This window comes from Tremella mesenterica, assembly GCF_000271645.1.
Source record: "Tremella mesenterica DSM 1558 unplaced genomic scaffold TREMEscaffold_17, whole genome shotgun sequence".
NCBI lineage: Eukaryota > Fungi > Basidiomycota > Tremellomycetes > Tremellales > Tremellaceae > Tremella > Tremella mesenterica.
The window spans coordinates 371,931-383,724 of NW_006711241.1; the positions used below are offsets into that span (position 1 = coordinate 371,931).

Consider the following 11,794-nt stretch of genomic DNA (forward strand, 5'->3'; position numbering starts at 1 on the left):
GTGCACAAGTGGAAAGTGCGGGTGAGAGGAAGAGATTCCACGGGTCCACAGAGTCAGCTTGAGAGGCAGGAGACAGGCCTGTCAATTTGACAGGTTGGCACACTAGTTGGAGATAAAAGTGATGAAGTAAAAGGAAAGATAGAGAAGAGTGAGTCGTCAGTGGTGAGTGGTAGTCACATGTCAGAGTGGAGCCCCGCAATACGGGGCCCCACCGAAATTCATTTCACGATTTCACCTACCACTACTACCACACACATAACACTCAATATTTCATCATTACTACCTTCTACATCATCACAAACCTCGCCGTCGCCATCGATAAATCGTCCGGGACTACTGCAGAGTCGTGCATTGTCCCGTGGGGGAGTGTTAGCCGATAGAATCGGGCCAGGACGGTGTAGCACCCTCGGACCACCCTCCTTCTGTCGTCAAGAGGGACCCGTCCACCCTCGGGTCTGGAGGTCCGGGCTACCAGGGAGCAACGCCTCCCTGGGCGGGGGTGGATGTAGGATCGGTAGTGTTGTCTAGGGTCGAGTGGGTTTGGGATAGGCTTCGGGTGATAATGATATGTATCAAGGTATCAAAGTATCAAACTATGTGATGATACTGAAAAGTACTGTATAAGTATATGTATAAGATATGATTGAATTCCCAATGTGATTTCTCCGGTGTGCCACTCTCAGAAGGTCTCCTGGTCACGTGTCCTAATCACCCCCGACTATCACTCCTTCACCTTCCAGCACTACAACGGCCAAACCGCCGTTAGATTATTACCCCTTCCGTCGAATATTTCTCGGTTCAACATATCCTCTGAACTTTATTCGATCGTCTCTGGTTTTATGCGTGTGAGTGGAATGTGATAAGTATAGAGACATGTAGAATTGATGCATGCTCTTTTTCCCCTCTGTATTATCATCTAATTATAAGCGAAAACACATGAGAATTCAAGTACATCATCTCATTAGGAGTTGGGACTTCACATTGGATAGACACATTGAGTGGGGCAGGTTTCCATATTGTTTGAGTTCCCCATGAAGGTATAGTATCACTCAATTGGATCTACAAAATGTCAGTGACTGTCAATCCCCAAAATCAGATCAAAGAAGTATAAAACACATGAGTCAGGATTGTGATATATGTTGTACTTTGATCCCCAAAGGTCATGGCAAAGATACTATACTGTTTGAGGAATTGAATGAGAATCCTCTTCACCTGGGCAAAACTATAGATAACTCTCAATGAGTAGACTGCAGGCAATCTACCTGTTTCAGGAATGACATAGAACATCTCATAACAAACAGGTTAAGAAGCTCAGGGAGATGGTGGAGGGGACCGTGAATATCTCAAATCAGGAGTTACATGTGCCTGAACAGTGATCAAGGTGTCAAGAAATGCAGGACATACCATTGTGATATAGGTGTTTTCTTCATTATCCCAATCAGTCATGATCACTCCTGCATGGAAACGTGGCTGAGTATTTAGTTGACGTTGAGAATCAGATACTGTGCCAGCCACAGGTACAGCCGCAGTTTCATTTGACGTGATGTCCACTTCATTGCAAGAAAGGATGTTGTCCAAAATATATCCAATTACCCCACTCATTGTGTCTTGAGAAGATATGAGTGGCAAGGATTGTTGAGAGACACCAACCTGATTCTCACACTTTATAACCCTAGCAGGTCTTGAATTCATCTCAAACCTCCTTTTTCTCACCATGAGAAGTGAAAGTAGTTCAAAATCCCGCTTGGTACGGATCATGTCTCCGCACGGATCATGTCTCGACGTCGGCTCTTGGCCTATGGCGAGCCGGGGGACCGACCACTAATCAAGTAATTGAGTCCCGTGCCGTCGGAATACGTCAAATAAGGATAGTATTAGTACATATACGTGATTGATCAGAGGACATGAGAGAAGGATGTTGAATGATGAGTGTAGGAAACACAAACAATCCTATAGAAGAATCTTTGATAATATCCCGTTGATTCAATATCCGATCATGCTTGAGAGACTCAATCGGCCGCCCAATGGTCGCTGGGCCACTGGAGAGGATTGATACCTTATCATTTGAAAAACACATAGCTTGACGTGTCAAACTGATACACTCGTAATCATGCGGCAACACTCCCAACAGCAGTAGTAAGTTCTGGTCATGACCGGTAGCAAGCCCGTGAACATACATATGTAGATGCTCCAAAAGGCTACATATGTATGTACTGTATGTAAGTACTGGTTGTGACACAACTTTACTCAGTGCAATCAATCGTGAACTCCATCATTTTGTGCAGTAAATCACAGACAACCTCCTCATCATGATTATTGAATAATCAGAACAATGGAAGAACAGGCTTGGGGGAAGTTAATCCACTGACAATTAGGTCATTGCGGGCCCGCCCCGTGCGACTCCAAATAGGCTCTTACCCGAATCTGTCTCTGATATTCTTGCCATTGTCCTGATAAATCCTGCGTCAACCATGTTGAGTAGATTGTCAGGGCTCTTTGTACTGAGCCAGATCTTACCCCCACTTCATCTCTGTGGGCGTTTGCGAGCTGGTCCGGAGAAAAAGACATTCTACTTATCACTGTTGATTTCAGTGTCATATTACTAATCTGTTTCTGATTTCTGAATTCCTCAAGTTGAGAAGCAACCCTGTGCAAAGCAAGGTTGAAAAAGGCAGATACTGTCTGACGGATTGAATCATCCATTGTTGGGTGTCCCCATTTCATATTTATTGTACTTTCAGGAGGCTCCCATAGGGTTGCTCCTGGTTCAGGTTTGAACTCAAACAAAATTATCTGTGAATCATGATCAGCATGGTTTTGACCACAAATATTTTACAACGGTATATTTCATTGGTGATCATGAGAATCAGAGAGGATAGAGAGATGAGAAACATACCGTGGTACACAATGTTTCATTTTCCCAATAACTGTCAGTCACTTCCGCACGGAAACGTGGGTTTCTCAGGTGATGAAGAAACGACATCAGCGATGTTGTATGTATCATTGCTGTCTCACTTGAATCTGCCATATTTGTATTGGTTCAAGAAGGTGTGAGTGGCAAGAGGATCTCAATAGAGATAAATTTGTATCACTAAGACTATATAACCTAAACAGGTCATGAATCCCCCTCTCAAACCTCCTTTTTTCTGGCGTGGGAAGCGGAAATCGCCCAAAATCCGCGTCGTGGAAGCCTTCCACGGATCATGTCTCTGCACGGATCTTGACTTACGGGGAACCATTGAAACAACTCTCGAGCCGGAGGATGCTGGTCCTTCGCTCCTGTTGAATGTGGGTACCAGGAGTTGGTACAAATTATGACATAATGAGGAAGCAGGATAGACGAAGATGGAGATAACTGCAGAAAAATCTCTGGGAAAATTTGGTTGATTTGTCATTCAATCCTCAGTGATACGATTTGTAGGGGACATGAATGTTAGCCGATAGAATCGGCCCAGGACGGCCAAACCGCCGTTAGATTATTACCCCTTCCGTCGAATATTTCTCCGTTCAACTTATCCTTTGAACTCTATTCGATCGTCTCTGGTTTACTGCGTGTGAGTGGAATGTGATAAGTATAGAGACATGTAGAATTGATGCATGCTCTTTTTCCCCTCTGTATTAGCATCTAATTATCAGCAAACAATGAATGATACCCTGTTGAGCAGTCAATCACACAGTCAGACAAGTCAGAATATCACAGTCATTCATGATCCTCATCAGTAGTATTATTACTCAACACAAGATCTCCATGTCCTTATTGTTCCGTGGGATTGGCAGCTGTGGTGTCTTCAATCAGTTGCCTACCACCCATAGATTTCTCGTTTTCTGTTTCCTTTGCCACTTCCGTCACAAACTTTTGCAGACCCAATATCTCCATCTCCTTCCGTATATTCTGGATTGTTTCATCATCTCGATTCGGAACATCTATCTTCATGTATATCAGAAATGGAATTTGAAATGACACCACCTCAAATGTCTTACCTATTGTAGTCTCCAACCGTTGAATGCTAGCTTCAAGGTCCAAAATTGATGCATTGAACCTACTGACCAGACTTGTCTTACTTTGCTCTGTTGGCTCCTCGCCCCAGACAAAGGTATTGGGATAAAGAAAAGCTTTTGAGGTCACCATTGTTTCTTCCAAAGGCGGGTCCTTATGGGATACTCGGATCTGCTTGTCAGTGAGTGATACCTCAATCTGTACTTGTACTGTACCATGTACCAGTGCTACTGTATCTCTCTGTTCAAGATAGAATTCAGCTGTGCAAGACAGGTGGAACTTGAAAGTATGAAGAACATTGTGTGTACTTCATAGGATTCAAGGAAGGAAAGAGGTCAAAACTCACATTGAGATGCATTTTTGATTTATGATCAGCATCTGTTTGCCACATTAATTCATAGTTGAAGCGAGTTTGTGGGGTAGAGAACAACCGAGACCATCCATAAGCTATCAGAGCAGTACCTAGAACAGTACCAGTGATGATTTGCGTAGTAAAAGATGGAAGATCGGCCATGTCTCAAGAACCAAGTTGGGTGGCAAAAATGGATTCAATTCCTTGTCCCATACTCATTCTATTCAGTATATATATTTCCCACGACCCTGTCCATCTTCTGACCCGCAGTTTGAATCGCTCCTTTCTCCAGCGTGAGAAACCAACTTTGTGGCATCGCCTCACGGATCATGTCATTTTCGACGGATCTCGACTTCCAACACGGACCACGGTCTCCGGTACGGATCTCGACGCCGGAGGTGAAGAGAGGCATTTGAAATTCTATGCATTTGACAAACACTCACTCGTCTAATAACTCCCTACAATACACGTTCTCCATTTGTAGTTACACGAAATCTATACGATCACATGATCCATATCGATAATCCACACCGCCACCAAGCGGTTATTCGTTCCCCTCTTGAGATTGTACGGTTGAGATTTGCGTATACAAAGTAGTTGGATCGATGAGACAGCTTGAATATGACGATACTTCCCGTAGAGTCGATGTTAGATCCATCGATAGGACCATAGGTAGGTAGATGAAGCGACTGGACTATGAGAGTGAGCCGGTAGGCAATCGAGGTTTTTGAGATATGAAAGATAAGGATAGGTGGTGAATGAGTAAGTTTTGAGGACCTCTAAGGGCAGATGTTCTTGCGCATTGGTCTGACAATAGATTCCGATTCTTGACAATAATTTCGACACTTTTCATGATCACATCGACCAGCACTTTTCACACGAATAACTATATCCCACACATCTTCCCATACTTCATAGCTCTTCACCGGTAATCAAACGTCTCGTGTAACGCCCAGAGATATTGATATCGTGGCGTGATGAATGATCGGATACTGAAAACATTATAAACATCGGGAAGTGTCGACGACTCGGCCCAGAACCCGGAAAAGTCGACCTCTGAAGTTGTTGATATCACACAAGGATCATGTCGCATAGTGAGAGCCCTGCGTCACACGACAAGAACCCAATGACAACAACTTCACATGTCCTGTCAACCCCCCAAAAGACCTAATGCAGCTCTCAACTCCTTTTTGGCACTTTCCACATCTTCATAATCCAAGGCTGACACCGCGTATCTGGCATGTTTCTGCGATTCGGACATTTGCTTGGTCGTAATCACACCCGTCCCGTTACTCCACTGTGCATTTGTCGTGCCTCTACCAGAGAGATTGATGTTTTGTCCCATGTGGTTGTTATGACTCATAGATGCTGAAGGTTGGGCACTGGGAGGTGGAGTAGGACCGGCGTACGAAACCAAAGAAGGGGGTGGTGGTGGTGGTGGTGGTTGGATCGACGGTACGGTCGTGATTGGGGGTGAGATTGTGGAAGAGCTTCCTTGTGGGGAGGTTTTCTTTGACGATGTATTGGTAATCCCCAGTCCATTTCCGCTGTGAGCACCGCCGGGACCGTGGACTATACCACCGTTACTTCCAGTATGACCCACAGGTTGACTTGGACGCATGGTGGAGACCGAGGCGTTACTCCCTCTTCTTGAACGCCCATCGTGCCCTAGCGCGCCAGACCCTCCTGCACCGGACTGGGCAGGAGCTAGTTGCGCTGGTCTTCTTTCCGGACTAGTAGGGGAAGGCTCAAACGTAGTTGGAGGAGGGGCAGCAGGAGCATCATACGACTCCACAGTCAGATGAGTCGTAGCTGGCGATAAAGGTGCTCCGTCAGGACCCATAAACCTCACATTCTTCTTTTCTCCTTGGGGGTACGTGTCCGTGGGTGACGTGGGACTGCCCCGTCCATTTGTCTTGTGTAAAGCAGAGGCCGGGACGGAAGGTGAGGGGCGGGATAAAGATAGATCAAGTCCACGAGGAGTCGACATGTCAGGGAATTCATCATCTTCTTCCCTCACGCCTGGGGTGGCGACGGTAGACCAGGCTCCAGAATTGGACGAATCTAAACGGACCGGAGTGCGATGTTCAGGTCGATCGTGGATGTCGATAGCAGGCAAAGTGGGCTTGTTTGTCGCTGGGGAAGGTTTGGGTGAGATCATAGGGGATGAAGTATGGTGAGACGGCATGTTTGGAGAGAGGGTTGAATTTGCGTTGTTGGGAGGGAGGGGAGAGCGAGTGGTTGTGAAAGTTCGATCTGCTAGAGGAGAGAGCTGGGTGGAGACTGTGCCTGGTGACTCAGAAGGAAAGCTGGGCAACATAGGGAGCTCGGGTTCGTCAGGAATAGCTATTGGTCAATGTGCGAATCAAAACTATGGAGGTCGAGGATAGAACGTACGAGGACCAGACATGGGTGTACGTCCCTCTCGAAGGGCTTTGGCACCGTCTGCGGCTTTCCATCTGGCATATTGAAGCTTTTGCTCCATCTGCGTCGTCAGCCGGATGATTCCTTGACGACGGTGAGGCAAGTCCGAAGCGGCCTATGCTGACTTTGGGTGTACACACCGAGGCATATTCATTGAGCATAGAGCATGGAAAAAGAACTCACCTCCTCAGTCATGCCATTCTCGAAACACCGCAGCACCTCAATGAACTGCCCAGCAACGACAAACTTCCGTATGGTGCCCTTGCCTGTGATCCCATTCCGATCATCATTGTCCGCCGACATGAAGACTTTCAAAGCAAAGTTCTCGACATAAGCGGCCCCAGCTGCCTCGTTGGTGACAGCCTCGTGGTTGCTGAGGATCTTCTTCATCTATAGATTAGCTTGGGTCAGAACTGAGCACGTCATCAACGGCAGGATTGTAAGGGTCGTTTTGTGAGGATCCGCCTGGAATATGGAATATGTGAAGCTTCTGTCCCACGTACCGCCTCTAACGCATCCAAAAGAGACATCGCGAATTTTGTTCCCTCTGCAGAGCGATTCTGCAGGCTGAGAGCTTTCTGAGCGGCCGAGAAGCAACCTGATGATCAGTCATGATTATGATTTGAGCAAAGGTGAGGGTGTAGGTTGCTGCGAGGCTTCGATGGAACGGGCTAGCGGTGGCAATATCTATCTGAAAAGGGTGAGGTAGTGTAATCAAGCCCCATAACCGGATCACATGAGAGCGCGTTGGTCCCTCACGCGGGGCAGAAGAACATGTGTGCGAAGGGTCTGATGACAAAGAAATACAGAGAAAAGAGAAATAGAATCTGATCACTCACACCAATAACTGATGGCTGGATCCGCTCTCCGCAACTCCTTCGCCCGTTTTAAAATCTGCTCGCACGCCTTCATCTCCGCTGGCACGTTGTCAGCGGGTATGTTGACTGTGTCCATCTTGTCCTTTTCAGTTTGGTTGGTGATGGAGGCGCTACGGTGGCGAAACGTGGTGGAGTCTCTGTTGTGTTCCGTAGGAATGGTTGACGTAGTGGCGACGGAGGTGGGAAGACCTGCTCGACTCGAGGAAGGCGTAGAGCCGGGGGAGCTCTTGACCGTGGCGTAAGTCGGAGGATTTGGGTGGAGTGAAGCTTTGAGAGTCGTCGTGTTCTGAGATGAGATAGAGGCAGGAGTTACAGGAGTCGGGGCCAGTGCTGGCGGTGGCGATGGACGCGAAGGAGGGAAATGCTTTGGTATAGTAGTAGAGTGGGACAAAGGGAGCAAGGGAGGCACAGCAGATGTGGTAGAGACGACAGGGTCTAGTTCAGGTGAAGTGGGGGGAGTAGGGTACGACTGATGACGTTTATCCTTGTTGACACTGCGAGTCGTTCGTTGGTTCATAATTGGGACGAGATTGGGAGAGTTGGTGACAGGGTACGGTAAGGCAAAGGAAGCCAGGTGTCAGCGTATGATAGAGGTATATGTTTGTGCTATGAAGAAAGAAAGGAGAAGAGATGGAATTGAGTAGATATATAGTTGAACGACGGGATGATTTCAATGGGAGGTTGTGTGGACGGGACAGAGAGTACGTCAAAAGTCGGGCGCTGGATGAAAGCAGAGGTTGATGATATTCTGTACGACTGAGGCTATACTCTGACGATCTTACATGATCTGTCAAGGTTAAGGAGGGAGAGGAGAAGACTTCCAACGATATTCCTCTAACTCCTCGAGGTTAATGCCTCATCATGATATGGTGATGAGCCGAAAGACTCACAGGTAGGTCGCAATCCGAGGGTATGACCGTCACCGGGACACCGAGGGCCCAATCAACTCTCTCCTTTTGGTCCTCGAGTCGAGTTTGAAACGCAGAAAAGGAGAGAAAGTATGATCCGGGATGTGAGTGATAGCTAGTTCCGGTGAGCGGTGAGCGGTCAGGAGGTGTGGGTATGGACGCACACAACGAGCCGATGTTTCAGCGGGGGAAGGTCAGCAGGGTTAGGGTGAGGGGCCTGAGGAGAGGTAGGTCGGTCAGTGACCCGATATCGACGGAGGATGCGGTATTGAAGTGCGGGTAGCTTGTCGCTATGTTACGGTGGCTGTGAGAGGGAGCAGGAGGGAACAGAGCAGAGGGAAGAAGCAGGGTGGAGAGGTGGCGAGGAATGATGGTGATGAGGTGGAAGGTCAGAGGTGATGTAATGGAACAACTCGTCACTACATATTCCTACTTCGGGCATTGTCGGCTTTTCATCCGGGGCCATTTCATCACGCTGTTCGTTCATGTAAGTGTTCATGTTCACGTTGATGCTGATGCGTGGGATATCATACAGCGTGCTGATGTGCTGACATATGACATGCGGGATAGGATCATGATACGATGCTTGAATCATTCCAGTGGGGGTCCAGTCGGGTGGGGGAAAGTGCACGGACCCCCTCAGACGTCACTTTTCCCCCCCGACAACCTTCTCCCACTCTTCACCATCTTTTCCTCTTCTCCGCCTCATCATGTCGCCTCACTGGGACCCTCTCACTGCTCTCATCCCATGGTACCCCCCAATCTTTCATCTCGCTGACATCTCACCCACTCACACTTCTCATCACCCGCTCATTATTCACTCTGACCCCACTCAGGACAAATGTCAGAACTCTTCGTCCACCACAGTGAGTTCCACATAGGGCTGTCTCGTCTCCCTTGCTTCTCTTCCTCGGTTGAGATCCGACGTGGAAGCAATGTCATTAACTGTACAGAATACCTACCTCCTCAAATTCGATTATTCTCTGACTTACATACTCAATCCAGCCGTTGTGTCGAATTTTACCTCCTCTCTTCCGTTCGGACCTCCGATTTTTATCCCGTTGACGTTGCCCGTACTCATTCCTCACTTGTACCGGTATCTTTACCCTCACACAAGAAAAGAAGTAGGACCTCAAGATCCAACTACCAGTCTTTCCACAGAAATCGTCGAAAATGATGTCAAGACTGACGGAGTCAACACAGAATTCGATCAAGAAGCTCTCACGACGCAAGATAATCTCGTCAATCAGACCAATGCTAATGGAACACTGCAAAATTCAAAAGATATTCCACAAGACGCGCGCACTTCACATATTGCGCATACTCGTCAAGATAGCGAAGCATCTGCATCAACGTCCCAACTGCCAAGTCAAATAGTTTCTTACACACCAGATCGACCTTCCAAATCGAGGTCAGATCGCAAGATCTTTCTCAAACGGAAACCCCCCACGGACGAAGAGGATCAGGATGCACGGAAAAGATCTAGGATGAAGAGTACTGACACAGCTGTACTTTTATCAAAAACTAATGAGGAAGAAGCCGAGGATGAGATGCTAGCTGAGGAGAGAGGTCGTCGAGAGGCTCAGGTGAAACGGAACAATATGGGAACGAAGCGGCCTCGAGAGGTGGGGCCTTTGCTTCCATCTTCGTACTTGAGTTGGAACATCGACTCGGATAACTGACCTCATGATCCTCCAGCATGACGAAATTTGTGGATGACATCGGCTGACTTTTCAGACCATGATAAGTTCCGCTGAAAGAGTTCTCAAAAAACCATTTCGTCCACCATCTCGAGTACCTCCCAAGTCACCCTCTAACTCAGTCCCTACCCGTCTCACCCGCCCCACTCGTGTCGTACCTCCCAGCTCTCCTTCCACATCATCCTCTTCACGTCCTCGCAAATCCCGGATATCCTTACCGTCTCGTATTCCCGATTTCCCTGACTTTTCCTCTGTTCATTTGCCAAAGTACAAACGGTCGACAGGGCTTCTCACTACTTCCAATCCATCCTCAAATCACCACGCACCCCGATCTGATTCAAGCCGTATCGCCTCTCTGGAAAGGGAGCTCTTGTTACTGAAACAAGCCGTGAGATATGCTACGGACCCTGAGGAAGATGATAAGGTAGAGGAATTGGTCAATCTTTGGAGACAAGCCGGGAGAGATGCTGTGGAGAGGTTGTTTCCACTTCATCCGACTCCAGATAAGCAGTCATCTTCCATTGGATCTACTTATCCAACGAGGTCAGCTTATCTGTCTTCCACCTTGCATCTTCAACGACTCAACATATCAGTCATGCACCCCTGAACTCGGAATTTTTGACCGCATGGCTTTGCGAAGCGCGGGACTTACAAGAGTGGTATGGTATAGCACTGACACTCAGTGTTTACGACACATACCCCTCGACGAACGAAGGTGGTGGGGCGAGTTGGGGATGGGGATGGGATTCTAAGAGTCCAATGAGTTTTGATGAGATTCTGAAGAAAGCACCGCGGAACGAAGAGGGTGATCCTGTGGACCACGAAGGTAATCTTTTGTTCCCCATGGAGCCGGAGAATGAGATGGAAAGGGTTTTGAAAGAGGCTGCTAGGCCAATGGTTGGCAGGTGAGTGTTTCGTTTGTCTCCGATACCGTACCACCTTTTTAACGACGATGATACCTCCGTATTTTTACCCTTACTCATAATTTTGTGTCTATCAGATCTAGTTTTACAACCATTTAATCTTCTGATCTTCTACCTATCCCATCTCCCGTATGGTCTGGTTCATCCTTTCACCCTGACATCTTGACATTTCCAGCCTTCCACACGTTTCATATGTATTTGAGAGACGTATACTCCACCCTAGACAAGCTGCGTCGGGCCAATTTGAGATACATCTAAAGAAACGAGAACTCTTAGCTAATATCAGACAACCACGTACATTCTACTCATCCGACGAAGTGGAAGCCATAGATGAAGATTCGACCATCCAAGATCCACCCGAAGCTCCACAATGGAATTACGCAGCTCTGATGAGGTTATACTCTGTCGATCCGGGATTATTAGGGTGGAACGTCGCTTTGGAAGATTGGGATGAGGTGTAGAGTCAAAGCTCGGATCTGTAAGTGTGGGTCGTGAGGGATGGTAGAAGTCATACATGTGGAGATTGGTGGTTGTGGAAGGGTGAAAAGCATGGCGAAATGTGAAATAGATGTTGCTATTTGCTGTGGGTGAAACTACGCTTTATTGTCCATG

General features: G+C 47.5%; 4 protein-coding genes across 4 annotated transcripts; 1 reads left to right on the top strand and 3 right to left on the bottom strand.

Moving 5' to 3' along the window:
- Positions 1-2,376: 2,376 nt before the first annotated feature.
- On the bottom strand, positions 2,377-3,028 carry TREMEDRAFT_65945 (uncharacterized protein; the record flags this gene model as incomplete). Its single annotated transcript, XM_007008008.1, has 2 exons — positions 2,377-2,793; positions 2,897-3,028. The coding sequence occupies 2 exons, from the start codon at positions 3,026-3,028 to the stop codon at positions 2,377-2,379; spliced, it is 549 nt and encodes a 182-aa protein (XP_007008070.1).
- A 726-nt stretch (positions 3,029-3,754) lies between these two features.
- On the bottom strand, positions 3,755-4,511 carry TREMEDRAFT_65946 (uncharacterized protein; the record flags this gene model as incomplete). Its single annotated transcript, XM_007008009.1, has 3 exons — positions 3,755-3,892; positions 4,049-4,168; positions 4,344-4,511. The coding sequence occupies 3 exons, from the start codon at positions 4,509-4,511 to the stop codon at positions 3,755-3,757; spliced, it is 426 nt and encodes a 141-aa protein (XP_007008071.1).
- A 2,032-nt stretch (positions 4,512-6,543) lies between these two features.
- Positions 6,544-7,815, bottom strand: TREMEDRAFT_45932 (uncharacterized protein; the record flags this gene model as incomplete). Its single annotated transcript, XM_007007968.1, has 5 exons — positions 7,613-7,815; positions 7,277-7,371; positions 6,957-7,163; positions 6,747-6,834; positions 6,544-6,695 (listed from the first exon to the last, which is right to left on the bottom strand). Coding segments are annotated over exons 1-5 (657 nt in total), but the record flags the coding sequence as incomplete, so codon positions are not given.
- Positions 7,816-9,400: 1,585 nt separating this feature from the next.
- Positions 9,401-11,643, top strand: TREMEDRAFT_65948 (uncharacterized protein; the record flags this gene model as incomplete). The annotated part of the gene is made up of 5 exons (XM_007008010.1): positions 9,401-9,425; positions 9,688-10,145; positions 10,297-10,802; positions 10,943-11,164; positions 11,406-11,643. The coding sequence occupies 5 exons, from the start codon at positions 9,401-9,403 to the stop codon at positions 11,641-11,643; spliced, it is 1,449 nt and encodes a 482-aa protein (XP_007008072.1).
- Positions 11,644-11,794: the final 151 nt, after the last annotated feature.